At 60.9% G+C, this 16,422-nt stretch overlaps 1 protein-coding gene across 4 annotated transcripts in view; it reads right to left on the reverse strand.

Annotated features, from left to right (window-relative positions):
• LSS (lanosterol synthase) overlaps window positions 1-15,559 on the reverse strand; it is a 40,521-nt gene extending 24,962 nt beyond the window's left edge. For 2 of the 4 annotated variants that reach the window (XM_082459918.1, XM_082459920.1), the window contains exons 1-16: window positions 15,422-15,559; window positions 14,787-14,955; window positions 13,913-14,051; window positions 11,749-11,857; window positions 10,524-10,645; window positions 9,042-9,138; window positions 7,028-7,163; window positions 6,642-6,750; window positions 5,870-5,988; window positions 4,475-4,572; window positions 4,190-4,217; window positions 2,472-2,528; window positions 1,778-1,849; window positions 1,483-1,533; window positions 783-932; window positions 281-377 (exon numbers count right to left, since the gene is read on the reverse strand). In XM_082459918.1, coding sequence (XP_082316044.1) covers window positions 281-377; window positions 783-932; window positions 1,483-1,533; window positions 1,778-1,849; window positions 2,472-2,528; window positions 4,190-4,217; window positions 4,475-4,572; window positions 5,870-5,988; window positions 6,642-6,750; window positions 7,028-7,163; window positions 9,042-9,138; window positions 10,524-10,645; window positions 11,749-11,857; window positions 13,913-14,051; window positions 14,787-14,955; window positions 15,422-15,435 — 1,567 coding nt within the window. In that variant the 5' untranslated portion in view covers window positions 15,436-15,559. Of the gene's footprint in view, window positions 1-280; window positions 378-782; window positions 933-1,482; window positions 1,534-1,777; window positions 1,850-2,471; window positions 2,529-4,189; window positions 4,218-4,474; window positions 4,573-5,869; window positions 5,989-6,641; window positions 6,751-7,027; window positions 7,164-9,041; window positions 9,139-10,523; window positions 10,646-11,748; window positions 11,858-13,912; window positions 14,052-14,143; window positions 14,297-14,786; window positions 14,956-15,421 lie in introns of those variants that run through there. The other 2 variants (XM_082459919.1, XM_082459921.1) reach the window with 2 other exon arrangements.
• Between the last annotated feature and the right edge of the window lie 863 nt (window positions 15,560-16,422).

The following is a 16,422-nucleotide window of genomic DNA, read 5'->3' on the forward strand; positions in this document are numbered from 1 at the left end:
AGCCGGCCCAGGCTTGGGCCAGAGAGCCGGTGTGAATCCCACCCACCTCCGAGAGGCAGACTGCAGCTTTTCTATCCACAACCAGGGTCACCGCACCCTGCGAAGTCGAGAAGCATGGAACACTCTGGTGCTTGGGGGCTCCTTAGAGCATCCGCCCGCATCTGCCAGAACATTTGTTGGCACTGCCCCCCGCCAGGGGAAAGAGCTCCAGGCTCTGGCGGGAGATCCGGCCTCAGGCACGTGGGGTCCCTGAGTCTGTGGCAACTGGCCGACCACTCACCGAAGATCTCCGAGGGGTTCAGAAGCTCCAGAAGGTGTCCCCCACGCTTGGTCTCGTAGGTGGCAAACCCTCCATCGGGGTTTCTCATGCTCAGCAACTAAAACCAGAGGGAACATCCTGAGAATTCGCCCATGCGCTGAGCACATGCAAGGGCCCAAAGGCTGTGGCACAGCTTTCTAGAAACACCCCAAGGCTAGGAACCAAGGAGCAGGGATGGGAAACAGGGAGCCGGTTTTCATGTTAAACCAGGACCCTCAGGCGCCCAGAACAGTGGGCTGCAACCTTTATCAACCAGGTACTCCGTGACCACCCAGGACCACTCCCCGCCACGTGCATGCTTACCACTTATAAAGCACACATGCGCCACCAAACTATGTGATCTCCATCGTAAAAACCGGACAAAACTTGGGTGTGCTAAGAGGGTCTGTGGTGGGGTGGCCAAGACTCCACGTGCACAGCGCCCTCGGCTGTGCGACCAGAGTCCCACACCCAGCAGCCTCACCACAGCGACAGCATCGAAGAGCCGCTCTCGTGGGACGTGCTTGGTGACAAAGGGACACTTTTCCTGCAGGAGAAGGAGGGACTTCAAGGCCTCAGCAGTGCAGTCGGCAACAATCCAGCCACAGTCCAGTGTGCTGAAGGAGAAGCCGCCCTGCAAAGTGTGGGGCTGTAAGGGTGGAGGCCAAGCCCACACCTGGCCACCCCAGGCCATGGCGCCTCGCACGCCTGCACAGAGCCGAGGCCCATCCACAGCGGAGGCACAGCCACAGCCCCAAGCCACACACACGTGGACGGCCTCCAACTTCCAGCACAAGGACTGCAGCCTCTGCCCGTCACCGCCTTCAGGCTCTACTGCGGGACGGGCACAAGCAACCCGCTGTGAGAACGCACCATGGCCACGTCCACGCCCCCACGCGCTGCAAGAACTGCCCTCCCCCCTCCTCCCCTCATCGCTGTCATTCATGTTCTGACAGCTTATTTAATGCCTGCACGTGCTGCTGAGTGCACACAGTGTGTGACATGGTGGGGTGAAGCCCACATAGCTCAGCTACTGCATTTATGCACAACTCTTCAGTCAGGAATATCTTGGGTACATCAGTGGAACCCCACACTGTGCCTCTATCAGAACAGGAAGCCGAGGAGAGAGCCCTCCTTGAGGGCAAGGCCCAGCTAATCGGGGCGCGTAGGGTTGGCCGCGGTACCTTGCTCATCTGGCGGTAGTACTTCTGGTAGTCGGGCAGGTTGTCTGGGACCTGGTGAGCATCCGAGGGGCAGGAGGGAACACATCACCACCATAGTACGCAGACACCGGGCAGGGAGGGGCCAGCACAGCAGGACATGCGGGGACCCAGTGCCGCCGCCCTCTCGGTCACCAGTGCCAGTGGGAACCCTCCAGACAGCACCCATGTGGCCCACTGCCCCCACCCACAGTCAGGGCACACCCTGGGCTGGAGGGGCACTCCGCCTGTGCGAGGCACGGACCAGGCCTGGTCTCACCTGCGAGACCCGGAGATACTCATGCGCCTTCTGCAGGCAGGACGAAAACTCTGGCCTGTGTTGTGCACCCGCCTGGGAAAGAGCAGGGGGTGAGCCGCTAGCCGGCACGTGCCTGCGCGCGTGGCTGGTCCCTGGACGACCCTGGTGATACCCGGCCACCACTGGGAACCAGGAGCAAACCCACCCAAGTCTCGGGGCGCTCGGGTTTCTGCCGCCAAGTCAGAAAGACACGGTGGAGCGACAGCAGAAGAGATGGTCCACACCACCCTAGCCCCAGCCCCAGCCTGTGCCCACAGGGTCCCTGCCCATCTAAGGCAGGCCCCCACGTGGCCCAGACTCCTCCCCAAATCCTGCCAACCTCATTCCCACCAGCATAAAAACACGCTCCTATTTCTCTCTAGTACGTGCTCAAAAGTATCTGTAGTGAGCAATTTGAGCACTGAGAAGATCCTGGAGCCACTCCCCCTTATAGAAGACCCCAGCACCTCGTCACCTCGGGAACAGCCCTCACAAGCTCCTTGCCCCTGAAGACTTCAAGCCAGCCCCACACCTAGAGCTGCCAGGCAAGACCACTGTCTCGGAGCCCAGGTAAGCAAAGGGTCAGGGCCGGCAGGTGCCGTGTCCGGCTGGCTGCAGGGGTGGACACATGGGAAGGGCAGACGGAGGCTGGAGAATGAGGGACAGAGCCACATACCTCCAGCAGAGCCTGGATGGCGAACGCGGTGTCCCAGATCTGCGAGCCATTGGTACCCTGTGCAGAGGGGACAGCATTACAGCAGCCACCTCCCACCCCCACCCCAACTTCCCAGATCCGATGGGTGCCTAGAGGGCCAAGGAAGGGTGCAGGGGCTTCCACCAGCTCCTACAAAGAGGTAGGAGCCCAGCCGACTCCTCACCCCAGGCTCTGGGCTCTGTACCCCTAAAGCCCACGAGGCCCTGAGAGGGGCTGGTCCTGCAAGGAGATGTGGGTCAGGCAGCCCCACCTGCCTTCACCAGGCCACAAGCCAGGACAGGGCTCCTCAGAGCACTTCCAGGATTTGGATGAGCACCGCCATGGCCTCCACTGCTTGCCCACTGGCATGGAGCCCAGACCAATCGGTGGCACTAAGGGACACGAGACACTGCAGCCTGGTGGGACAATGTGTGGGAAGAACACACACCGCACCTGGCCAAAAAGACCTGAACCGGATCAAGCCTCAGGGCCTAACTGCCAGTTTGCAGAAAATCTGGGGTGCAGAGCAGGCAGAAGGTAGACACGCTAGGGACAAATGACCCAGGAGAGAAGGGCACCGGGAGATTGTAGGACAAAGGTGACATCAAAGATCAGCCTCCCGGATTGAATCCTGATACCAGTGAACACACAGCAAAACCCCACCGGGGGCTGCCGTGAACCCAGTGGGGACGGCACGGCAGTTTTGCCAGAACCAGAAGCCCTTGTAAGCTCCAGGGCTGGAGATGTCAAAGGGGGTGGGGAGCCACATGAGGGCTCGTCACCCTCCTGCACTTCACGTGTTTCAGGAATCTTTTCACACAAGACTGGCGGCGTGGGGGCCAGGGAGCTGCAAGTGGGGCTCAAGTGTGCTTGGCAAGGGCACCTGGCGGGGGTGGTCTGCACTGGGCGGGGCTGGGCCCATGTGCACTCATTCCAAAGGGCCCAGAGTTCAGTGTGACGCAAGGACATTGCTGGAGGCACCACATTTGCACACTGAGTGACAGGAGACAAAAGCCCTACAGTTCCCGGCTCGCTGACCCCAGGGCCCCTGCAGCCGGGACAGGACCAGGTCAGCCCAGGCTGCCCAGTGACCCAGGAGCCCCACCCCCAGGGACACGCACAGGACGTAAGCTGGGGGAACAGCATCTACAACATCCAGACACTGGAAACCAGCAAACGGTACAAAACAGAGGTGCGGTGTACGCGGAGAGAGGCCACAGGCAGTGCGTCTCTGGACTCTGAAGGGGGTACCTCTGGGATGCTCAGCTCGGGGCAGCAGAGGGCACGGGTTCTGCTCCGACCACATCCTGCTGCTGTCCTGACCCCGCTAACCAGACCCAGCAGGCGAGCTGTGAGATCAGCTGTCCAGCAGCAGTTGGGCTGGCGTCTGAGAACCACCGTGGCCCTCATCCCCCGCCGAGCTGCAGCTCTTAATGACTTTGGTGTACAGACTGCTCCCATGGTGAGGCTGCAGGCCCTCAGCTCTCCCACCACCCCCCAGGGCCTGTCAGCATCCCTGCCAGACAGCACACACCCAGGAGGTGCCCGGCGGTGCCCCTCAGATGCGGGACAAGGGGCACCTGCAGCCACTCATCACACGCTGACAGAACACGTCAGGAGGAGTGACTTGGGATCTTAACAAACCCAAAAGGCAGGAGTGGTTGCAAGGAAGCAAGCAGCTGTGGCCCTACAGCCCTTACCTGCACTTTCATGCCGTCGAGGCCCAGCCTGTGAGGAGAAGAGCCCAGGTCAGGGAGCACAGGGCAGAGCCGTAAGTCAGGGGCCCAGAGCCCGTGTCCCAAGAGCAATGCACCCACGCAGCAGGGGACACGTGAGGACAGCTCCCACCCCCCACCCAGCTGTGTGGAGGGCCCACCAGGGGAAGAGGCCTCCCTCAAACACAGAATTCCCTGCATGGGACACGCTGGCCTTCAGGCTCTCAGCCACGCCCTTCCCAAGGGCCACGCCCTCCCCGCCACACTCACCAGAGGTAATCAGGAATCCTGGACAAGTGCTCCTGGAAGGCAGAGGAGGCCGGCCCTTCCCTGTGCCAGCACGCAAGCATGTTGATGGTTTTCGAGATCTGGAGGAGACAGCCCTGTCAGGGCTCTGCTCCACACCTGCCGGGGTTCCCGGGCTTGAGGGCCGCAGCCCTACCCCAGCGAGGCCCCAGCACAGCCTTGCTGCAGGCCAGGCCTTCTGTTCTAACCACTTTCCCAAGCACTCACTGCTACCAGGCTGCAGCCCTGCCCTGGGAAAGGTGGGAATGGGCCAAGGCACGTGTGCCAAGGAGGGAGGGGGATGGCAGCAGGGAAAAGACAGGGTGACTCATAGAGGTGACGAGAGCCCAGCAAGCTAGTGAGCAGAACCGCCACGAGGGTGACGGGCAAGGCGGGGACCCGAGCGGGCACGTGGGTTGTGGTGTGTCCTGAGCTGCCTGAGGTAACTCAGGGGACGGAGGATAGGGCTGAGGGCCACGGGAGAGACGGAACGACTTGGAGGCGAGACCAGCGGCGCAGGGCCTGACTGCTCAGAGCAGATGTTCTAGAGGCCCAGCTCTCCCAGCCCGGGACCTCCTAGGCCAAGGTCCGATTACAGCACATTTCTAACTTGCTTTATGCAGCGTTAGGTCAGAGCCCACGCAGAATCCCCTGGCGCTAAAGGGAAACAACTGGCCCCTCAGTGGGGCGGTGGCAGTTGACATCCCCTGGTACCACCCGGCCTCGAAAACACCTGGGAGCAGGGTCACGCGTGGGGCTCACGGACACTGCGCCCACTGGGCTCACACAGAGAAGCCGTGGGCTGACCCAGCATGGCGGCCACAGTCACGGCCGCCCGAGGCTCGCTACAGCGCTGCCTCCTGCACCCAGTGCCCTAAGGCTGCGGGCCAGCCTCCCGACCCTGCACTGGCCGCCAGGGCTCACGGCCCCACGGGACAGAGCAGGGTCAGGAGCCCAGAGACTCCGAGAAGCAAGTCTCGAGCCACCAGCCTCAACAGGAATCAGGAGTGGAACGCAAGCACCCTGGTCCTGCAAACCCCATAGGAGAAAGGCAAATGGTGGGTTATTAGGGGTGGGGAAGGGGAGAGGACCAGGGGAGGAAAAGCAGCCCACCCCACCGGCCAGAAAGACCTCAGGAGGCAGCCGCAAGAAGCAGTGCTCCAGACACACCAGGTGGTGGGACGAGAGGGCGGGCCAAGCACAGGGGTCCTGGGGGATCAGAGGCCCACGTCCCACGTAAAGGTGTGGCAGCCTCCAGTGGGAGACCGCACCTCCAGGGAGACCCCCACTCCCAGCTCCACAGACACAGGCCTCTGGGCAACCCGCCCCCAGTCCTCGCCCACCCCAGGCCCAGACACCCAGTGGGCGAGGGGCACTGACCGGGCCGATGCTGAGGTACTTGGTGAAGCGGTCGTCGGCTGCGATGTGCTCGTACAGCTTCTGGATGGCCCGCTGCCGCAGGCTGGCACTGTGGTGGCGCTCGTACAGGTTGAGGATCGCTGCGAGGGAGGGGGGCGTCAACGGGCACCAGACACGGAGAGGAGTCCGGCCCCAGCACAGACCCCCCCAGGGCGGTCGGCCCACGGCGGCCAGTCTCTGGGCCCCCCCTTGCCACCCCCCTCACCCACTCTCCTTGCCTGCTGGTGCAGCCCCCTCCCTGGCATCCTGGTGCCGCCCTGCGGCCCCCGCAGCCGTGCAGAGCGTGCTGCCTCCCAGTGCTGACAGGGCGGGTCCCGGCTCCCACCCCAGGGCCCGTCTGCAGGACCAGTGAGGGAACGAACGAATGAACGAGGGGGAACGTGGCCGCCTGCGCACACAGCACCCGCCAGGCTCCGCGGGGAGGCCACTCGGCTCTGAGCAGCCAGGAGGACCCACAGGAGACGGGCTCGGACTGGACCTGGTGGGGTCCCGCCCCTTCTCTCCCACTGAGGAGGAACCACCGGCCCCTCAAGGCCCTGGGCTCCGAATCCTCTGTCCAGGAGCCCGAGCCCCAGGCGGGTCTGCTGGACACGAGGCGTGCACGGCCGGCCCCATTGTCCCCGCAGGACCCCGACGCCAGGACTCATCGTGGAGCCGTGTCCCTCCGCTTTCCCTGTCACTTTAGGTGTCAACCGACCCCCGGGGGGCCCAGCCAGCCCCTGGGGGCACCCACCGTACACCACGTGGAGCAGCCAGCTGTGCGGCGTGTACAGTTCATCGGGGGCCACGCTGTCCCTGTGCGCCGGCCAGTCGATGCGGCCGTAGTCCTCCACGTAGAGCTCCTGAGGGCGGCAGCGCCTCAGCCCCGGACCTGCCCGTCCCCTCCACTGCCTGCCCGCCCAAGGGCGGGCCCCGACGAGCAGCCTGCTCCCCAAGCCCCATGTCAGCGCTGCTTCCTGGGGACGCACTGGGGCCTGGCCCTTGCTCACAGGTGCCCTGCAGCCCACCCCACTGCACAAGCCCCAGGCAGTCATTTAGGGACAGGAGGTGGGGGCTCCACTCTGTGGCGCTCTCGGCTCCGTGGGCCCCCCGAGAGCGGGCGTACGTGGTCAGGCTCACCTGGCGGAGGCTCTGGACCAGCGGGTCCTCCTCGGCGCTCAGCCGGGTGCCGTAGCAGTAGGCCATAGGCAGGTACACCTGCCGGCAGTGGCACCAGATGGTGGAGGGATGCGCGGGCATCCAGTCAGGAAACAGCCTGGGGGGACAGCGTGTCAGCAGGGCCCCCCCCACCACTGCAGCCCAGGGCCCTTTCAAGCCGGAACACAGGGTGGACGGCTGTCTCAGGCCCAAGTGGGCACAGCCATGTTCCCGAGGGGCACGGTCCACAGAAGCCGACAACTTCTCCTGGCTCACCAGGTGCCTCCTAGAGCCAGGAGACTTGGCTCCTAAACGGCGAGGACTGCCTGCGGGTTCCCAGTTGTGACAAACGCGCCACAGCAACAAGAACGTTAATCACGGAGATACTGAGTGAGGGGTCTACAGAAACGCTCTGGACTATCTTTGCAACTTTCCTGGAAATTGAAAACTATTCCAAAATAAAAAGTTTACCTAAAAACCTTCAGGACTGCCACATCTTCTCAAGGCCTGTGTCTTTGATCGTTACCTCTGCTGTGCTTCACCCAGATACGCAGCCTGACATGAGCACAGCTCTGCCAGCCTCCCAGGCAGGGGCGCGCCTGGGCTGTTTTCTCCACCCGCCCGTCAGCCTCCGTCCTCGTGTGAGAGGGGAGGCCACGTGGAGGCCACGGGGAGGTGAGCCCGCCTCCCCTGCTCCCAGGAGTAAGGGCTGGGCAGGTGTCCTCAGCCCCACCACCCCTGGCCTCACTCTCTTGAGGGCTCCTCCACTCACCTTAAAGGGCGTTTGCTACATTTTGGGTAACGTTTCCAGCTTTCCTGCAGCTGAAGTGGTTCAGGGTCTCTGGTCCCTCATCCTGCACACCTGCCCTTTACACTCCAACCTGCGCCCTCCAAAACAACTTCCGCCAAGACTAGCAGTGCCCTAGTTACCGAGAGGCCCGGCACCCACGGCCTGGGCCCTGCGGTGCGGGGATGCAGCCAACGCAGTCCCCCACAGCCGCCTCTGACACCACACCGCTCCCAGCACCTGCTCAGCGCCTTCCTCTGCGGCTCGCTACACACCAGGTAGGTCCGAGGTCCAGCCAGCAGGCCCACCGGTGAGGAATGCTGGAATGGCCTCAGACCACTTCCCGCCCCTTCCATTGTGGCCAGCCTTGGGCAGGTCTGCCCCGGTGAGGCTGGGCCGTCGGCCCTGTCATCAGGCCCCTGCTGTCATCTCTTGATTGGCCCCTTCACCTCACACCTCTCCTCTACCGAAGTCCCCTAGCGCAAGGGCCCCCCAACCTCCCTGACAGCTCCCTGCTCCAGGGACCTCACCTCCTTAAGGTGAGATTGGGGTACTTATATGTATATGAATGTATTCGGGACACATGTCCAGAGATTTCATTAGATATTCACAAAATGTTTAAAATCTCTGGCTTATAAGTATCACACAATATGGAATTAATATTGATTTTGCTGGGTTTTTAAGCAATATCGTAGTTCTGTTGAAAGAAAATTCTTATCTTTTAAAAACACACACTGAAGAGTTCACAGGGGAAACAGAATGTCTGGGATCAACTTTAACATTCACTAACAAAAAAGACAAGGGGGACTGTCAGCACGGCACACCCAACACTGGGCTGGGGAGGCCTGCATGGGCTGTCACCTCCTTTATCTCTATAGATGCTTAAAATGTCCATAACGAGACACAGTCACAGGCATCTACGCAACAAAGGCAAGCACGTCAGGCCCCACACCAGAGGTTCTGTAACCAGCAGGCAGGACCCCACCCACCTGCCACATGGCCCAACCCCACGGCACCTCCCTCCTGCCCAAGCGGGAACCCTCTCCTACAGTCTGTAGGACTCAGCCAAGCAGGGCCTCTGCCAGGAGCCGAACACCACCCCACTCCACTGAACGGACAGCCCCTCATCTGACTAACAGGCAGCAAGTGACCCAGGGCGGCGTCACTCTACTCGCTAAGAGAGTGGTGACCGCAGATGGGGAAGCGTACCACATTTCTGGGAACAGAGTGTTGAGGCCTTCCCAGCTGTACACGTTCAGGACAGCCAACCAGAACTTCCCCCAGGAGGGGATGAACACAGCGCCACCTGTGGGGAGAGAACAGGCCCCATCACCTGCCTCTGACTGTGAACACGAGACCCTCAGGGATCGGGTCCCCTTCAAAAGGCAGGCCTGCTAAGGATCCTCTCCCTGTCGTAAGAAGCAGGCTCCAGAACCCCTCGGGACCACCCAACACCAGGGCTGCTGGGTGGAACCGACGTCTTCCCCAGAACAAGCCCGCCTGGCCCCTGCCCCCAGGAAGGAGCAGCTGGGAAGGTGAGAGGCCCAGGTGCACACGGCAGCCCGGGTCCCCACGGGCCTGGAGGTGACGAGGGAGCTGACCGTGCACGCTCGGCCTTCTCCCTCCTGGGGTCCACCTGGCCGTCCCGCGCTGCACTGTACCCACGCGGCAGACGGATCTGCACTGAGGCTGTGGGGATGCTTGTGGCCCCATGTTGGAGCCCCACCCCGTAGCACTGGTCCCAAGCACAGGAAAACCATCCTGGACACGGTTCACAAGGAGGCCTCACCCCGAACCCAGGTGTGCAGAAGGCAAAGACCCACAAAGCTACTAGGGAAGCGTGGCCTGAAGACATTCCTTCCCAGACAAGGAACCAGAAATCAGCCTTGGGACCTCACACTAGTGAGCCCAGAAGCTGACAATGGATTCGTTACAAGAGCAACACACGTGTGAAGAATGCAGGCTCATGAGAAAGTGCAGCAGAAGGTGTCACCCAACGTGGCAGGTCAGGAAGTGACATGCAAGGTGCCAGGCGAAGGGTGAGCAGGAGTCCCTGAGGCAGCGGGGTTGGGTGGCAGGTGGGACAGCCCAGGCAGACAAACCGGCACGTGCAGAGCCCTGAAGCGGGAAGGGGCTTCGAGGCACTGACGGGAAGCCGCTGTGTGAGCACAGAGCACGGAGGGCAAGCAGCCTGGGGAGTGTCCGTGAGCGGAGGGCAGGCGGGCGAGACGCACCGGGCTCTGCACAGGAGCAGCGAATACTCTCGGAGGAGCAGGAGAGGAAGGGCCTCCCCAGGGCGAGGGCAGAGGAGTCACCCCAGGAGCCCTACAGGACACACAGGAGAGCGAGGGTGGAGGGTGCAGGCGGCCAGGCTGCCCTCTGGGAAGGAACACTCCCACAAGCAACGCACGAGCATGTTGTTCCTGAGTCCTTGCCCATTTGTGAAACAAACAGAATTATACGGCGACCTTAATTTGTGTTTTAAAAATTTACTGGCAAAAAAAAAAAAAAAAAAAATTTACTGGCAAGGTTAGACAGTTTCCTCCTGCTCCTGCTTTGACGCCTTCCTGGCTCACGTGTTTTGCTGTATGTGAAGTGCAGGTGCACCTTTCTATTTCCCATTTTCGAGCACTCATTATGCTGAGGAAACGTGAACTCTTTATTACGTAGCACGTGCTATGCAGGGTGTACCTTTCTTGTGAAGAATATTCCGGGCTCGCACCAGGTCAGGATCGTCAGGCCCCACGCCCAGAATTCTCAAAGACACATAGTTGAGCGCAGTCCCAAACACCGTGGACTTGTCCTCAATGTGCCTACAGGAGCAGGAGACAGGTGAGAAAATGACGTCTTCCATTACTTGTAAGAAATTAAGCAACGCTTCCGTTAAATTTCCTCAGCAAATCAAGAATGACATAACAACACGAGAAACATCCAGAACAGCCATTCTCCAGTAAGAGCTCCTGCACCTCCATGACAACTGAGCAGTTCCAAAACTGCCCTCAAGTGACTTTCCTGGCGGTCCAGTGGTTAAGACTCCGTGCTCCCGATGCAGGGGGCGCAAGTTCGATCCCTAGTGGGGGAACTAAGATCCCGCATGCTGCAGAGCACAGCAAAACTTCCCGTCCCTGTCCGTTTACTTCCCATGCCTGAATCAACATGACCCCAGGCAGTGGCCCACAACAGACCCTATATCACTACGGCCCACAGAGCAAGCTCCAGAGGCAGCATGCCAGGGCAGGCGAAGGCACTGGTGAGACCTCAGGTCTGTCCCAGGACCCAGAGGGCAAAGAGCTGGGATCTCAAGCTCGAGATGCCCACGACCCCACCCAGGAGGCAAGCAGGGCTGAGCTGTCCTCCTAGGGTTCTGTAACGAAGGCTGGTGGTGTGGAGTTAGCCAGCCCAGGAGGGGCGCATGTCCTGGTTGCAGAGCAAGAAGCACCAGGGCCCCACAGCCAGGTGGGCAGGCAGCTGACCACCTTGGGACAGGGCCCTGCTCCCAGAGCAAGCGACACCACAGAAAGGCAGGCTGAAACGTGGGGAGAACTGCCCGGCCTGCCTCTCCCTGCTGCCATCCCAGGGTCAAGGACAATTTTCTTCTGCCTTAGTGATGACAGCAAATGGTTTTCACTGTGGTATATGGGTCTCAGGAGTCTCTCAATCAGTCATGAAACTCATTACAACACGAGCTGCAAAACCAAGGCCTGGAAAGTGAACAGGCCCATTCTGAGAGCCCCAGGGAAACCCGGACCCAGCCTGCACGTAGGCTGCAGCCCATCTCCCTCCTGACAGGCTCTCCCCGCCCACCCAGGGCCAGAGCTACAGTCACCCCACCCCTTGACAGGTGCATCTCCCACATAAGAACAGGCGTGCACGTGCATGCGTACACACGCAGCGACGCAGGGTTGGGCAGACTCACAGGCCCCAGCCGCCATCAGGAAGCTGCACAGACCGCAGGTACCGTGTAATCTCTTCTCTGTATCCAGCCGGCAGAGGAATGTGCGCCACGTAGCACGTGATCAGGAGGCCTGTGCGGCAGAAAAGATGCTCCTCAGCAGGCACTCAGCACTGCTAAGCCCAGGCCCCATTCCTCCTGAGAACCCCAGGTAACAGGCAGCTGTCCGCTAGCGTCTCCTTCCTGTGGCGACAAGCCTGGGAAGGCTATTACTCCCGGCCCCTCAGGGACTTCAGAACTGGGGCCCCAGGAGTAGCAGCAACAGCACACGTGACACGTATCACATGGGGCGTGCAGAGCCCACCCAGCCACTCCAAGGTCCCACACTACTGACGTGCCTACCGGGAAAGAAACACTCAACGCATCATCCCTGGATGGGGTAGTTTACTCGCTTACATTTACATTTTCCTGTTTTATTAATTTTAATAGCACACATCACTTTGCAAGATGGACAATAATAAATATTACCCACAAAGAACCTTCTGTTCCCAGCCTAGCCCTCCTGAGCATGGTGTTCACAGGCCCCCCCCCCCGCCCCTCCACCCTACCCCGGGCCTAGGCTCCATCAGCCACGTGCCCATGGCACCGAGCACACGGGGTCTCAGGCAGGCCCCAGCAGCAACGTGTCATGGAATGGATGCCCAACTATGGCCAGAGGCATGAGAAGCCCCAGTAGACACACCCACACAGACACACTCTGGAAAGGCAGATAGATATGGAGACACCACAGAGATTCACAGAAAAAAGCCCATCTCCTTCATAACAGGTATGATGCTGTCAAGACAGGGAAACACAAAAGCAGGAAGCAGAGCCGGTGTCTTCCCCATTTTACAGGCAAAGAAACTGAGGCACAGCCCCTAAGTGGTGGGGCTGGGGCCGGAGCCCAGGAGGTCCAACCCCAGAGTCAGGGATCACCACAGTGATGCTCAATGCCACACGGGCCACACAGAGTCATGACCTCCAGGAGCATTTGCCAAATTAAAGCAGAAAAAGACCGGTCAAACTTCAGCCAGCCATGGAAGAACCCTGAGATGGCACCCCCAAACAGGCCAGCGTCCACCTGAGAAAGATGGCCTGTCCAGAGTCCAGAGGGAGAGAGGAAAGCCCCAACCTACAGCCTGCAGAGGGCAGGTGGGGCAGCAGGCTGAGCCCAGAGCTACAGCAGCAAGCACAAACCAATGCAGTGTCCCCATGACCAATCACCACTGAGTGCCTGGTGCCATGCACATGTGACCAAACCCAATCCCCACGATCCCCACATCACAGATGAGTCAGCCAAGGCATGGTGAAGTCCTGCCACCTTGCCCAGGGTCAGAGCAAGCCAGTGCAGTCACTGCTTCCCCATGAAGATCCCTGGGAAAAGTCTCAACAGGCTCCAGGTCCGACCAAGGGAAGAAAGCCCAAAGTCTTGCCCCCAAGCATCAGGCCCCTGGGTCCCTAGTCAGGAAGATACAAAGCTGTACAGTCCAGGAGGCAGCAGGGCTTGGAGTCAAAGCAGAGATGGGAGCTGGATGGACTCCCAGTGCGACTCCCACTAAAGGAAAAGGTCCTTCTGCATAAATTCAGGGAATTTTCCGGATTACAAAGCTGAGCATTTCTTTAGAGAAACATTCCCAGGATGCAAAACAGACTTGTCTAGCCAAACCAGTTCAGCACCCAGGGGCTCCAACTGCGGTCCTCCTACAACTCACCAACCCGCACCTACAGGTCCCATCTGAGCTCTCCCGGCCAACACTTCAGGTGAGTTCACACACACAAGCTGCCTACACAGGACTTAAAAGATTCCTGCCCACCTCTGCACCTTGGCATAGGCTAGGCCCTCCACTGACGCCCCTGCTCTGCACTGGGACTCAAGAGCCCCCCCGGCCCCCACAGCACCCCCCGCTTCCTTTTTCAGAACGCTAGCTAGCTGAGCCTTCGCTCCCATCCCCTGGCAACAACAGCAGGACCACTCAGGCACAGGGCGCAGGGCAACCTCCCCGGCCCTTTTCTCTGTGAGCTCCCGGTGTGTCACCTGTCCACTCATTCACACCTCAGACGTTCACCCAAGGCCTGAACCAGATCAAGCCAAGACGCCAAGGATGCCCCAGGGGGGCCTCGCCCGCAGGCCACGACAGCACCCTCCTACCTGGCAGGAGGAAGAGCGGGCCACCGTAATCACCGGCCCAGTGCCCGTCCTCAGCCTGCAGGGCGGCGTAGAACGTCATCCCATTGAGAGCCCCCTCACGGGCTGTGACGGCTTTCGGCAAGTCCTTGAAGTGGCTCCTCTGCCAGGAAGAGAAAGGAGTTGAGAGCTCAGTGGTCTGCAGCCAGGCCAGAGGAGCCCTGGGCACTTCGAGACCAGTTCAAAGTAACAAACCTGAACTGCTTTGAAAGTTTCAGCTGTTTCAGTCAAAGGCCTAAAACTCTGATGACGGCATTGCCAATCTTAGCAAATGAATGGTTCCACGTCCTCGTGGTTCTGCGTTCCAGTCACACGTTTGCAAATTTCTTCACCACTTCTCCAAGACATCTTGAATGAAGCAGGTGCCCACGTGTGTGGGGCGGGGCACTGATGCCCACCCAGACCTGGAACTCAGGCCCCCCTCGGGCAGGGGCCACGGGATGGCGCAGTGACAGGGAGACCCCATTTCTATGTCACACTCTCTAACTGAATTTCTCTTATGAAACTCACTAGATCAGAAACTTCTTTTTCTGAACAAAAACGAAGTTAGAGCAGTTCCTTACACGCAGCTTAGTGATAAAGGGATTGAAGCCAAGGGGCCCACTCACTTCACGCTCCATCTTTACCTCGATTAACTCCGGCAGGAACCAGCTTTGGCGACACGAGACACAGGTGCCCAGTACACATCCCTTCTGTTTTACCAGAGAAGAAAACGCCCTTCACGTCTAGCTGTTTAAAGCTCCCTACTGGCTCCTGGTGCCCACTGCTAAGAAGGGAGGCAGGCGGGTGTCTGGTGGCGTCCCAGGCCCCGCACGTGGCGAGCATAATCAACACTTACGGTGTCCAGGCCCAGTAAGTGAGCTTCCAGGCCAGACTGCCCTCGGCCAGGGTCTTCTTCTCCTTGGAAGTATGTCCACGTCTGCCTCCCCCTCTCATTGCTGAGTCGCCAGCGGCTGAGGTCGGTGGCGGGCTCTGTCTTATAGGGTCCCCCTCTTCGGCGCAGACACCTGGAAGCCATCATGCTCGAGTGACCTGCTCGCCAGGTCAGAGGCCAGAGGCGCAACGAACTGCCCGTTTCACCCCAGCGACCTGCGAGCAGACCACTGTTTCCCTTACCTTGAAAAATAAAAACCCTCTTGGCGCGCTTCTGCACCTAAACACCGCGCCATTATTTCTCCGGGAGAGGAGACACATGCCACAGGGACCGCCGCCCACGTCCCAGTCCCCACCCCGACCCCCAGCCCCACCCGGCTCTCCTCGGCCCGGCCCCAGAAGGTCCCCGGGCGACACCGCCGAAGGAGAGCCTGCCCCTCACCGCCCCTCACCGCCCCCAGGGCCGGTGCCGCAGGTCTCCACAGACCGCGGGCGAGGCCAGACGGCGCAGCAGCCTCGCTGGAAGCCCCCGACCCAGTGAGACCCCCTCCGCGGCGCCCCCGACCGCGTCCTCCCTTCTCGAGGGGCGCGGGAACTCACGTGCCCTCCGTCATGACCGCCGCGCGCTCCCGGTTCCCCTCAGCCTGCGGCCCGCAACCGGACCAGCCACCAGCCCGCGAAGGCCTTCGCCTCTGCAGACCGGAGAACGCGATGGGAAGATGACCGCGCAGCCAATCAGAGCGCGGTGAGGGTGGGTCCGGGGCGCGGCCGGCTAGCTCAGTGGTGGAGCGCGACGGTCTGAGCGTTGGGGGCGGGGCCGGGGAACCTTGACGGAAGCGGGATCTGGGGGGCGGGGCGTTGAGTGGGCGGGGCTGGGTGGGTAGGCGGGGCTTGGTGAGTGGGCGAGGCCGGGAGGGGCGCGACTGCCAGTCACGCCTGCCGCCGGAGTCTGTCAGCCTCGGAGCGGCTTGTGGGGCGATGCGCCAGGACGAGGCCACCAGGGGGCGCCTGAGACTGAATGACACTTGGGGAGGGTCCCACCTGAGGCCGGAAGGCAGGGGGTCTGGGGAGCGGCTAGTGCCTTTGAGGAAGAGCCAGAGGCCGGAGGCTGTAGGTGAGTGAGTGAGGGGGAGACATGGCCGCGAGGTCCCGCGGAGGGCGCGACGCGGGGGGGAAAGGCTTCCGGGGGGAGAAGGGGCGCTGGCGGGCACCTGAGAGGAACTGACAGGAGAGAGCTGATGGGAGGGCAACTGACAGGAGGGGAGATGACACCAGAGGGGAGATGGCAGGAGAGGGAAGGTAACAGCAGAGGGCTGGCAGGAGGGGAGAGGGCAGGAGAGGGGCTGACAGGAGGCGGAGGGCAGGCTGGTGCTGACAGGTGAGGGGCGGTGCATCTTCAGGCAGGCTGAAGGCTTTGCTGTGGGGCTTTCGAGGTAGCGGTGCCAAGCACCTACTGGCCCTGGGAGGGAGCCACGTTGGGAGAGCTTGTGCCACTCAGAGAGAGCCCTGCAGTTTTGCGGTCCCGGCGAAGTAAATGTGGAAGGCCTGGACTGTAAAGGGAAGCGAGAGAAAGATGGAGAATGTGCTGAAAGGACTGGGGG

The sequence above is a fragment of the Balaenoptera physalus genome (genome assembly GCF_965194825.1).
Source record: "Balaenoptera physalus genome assembly, chromosome: 4".
Lineage (NCBI taxonomy): Eukaryota > Metazoa > Chordata > Mammalia > Artiodactyla > Balaenopteridae > Balaenoptera > Balaenoptera physalus.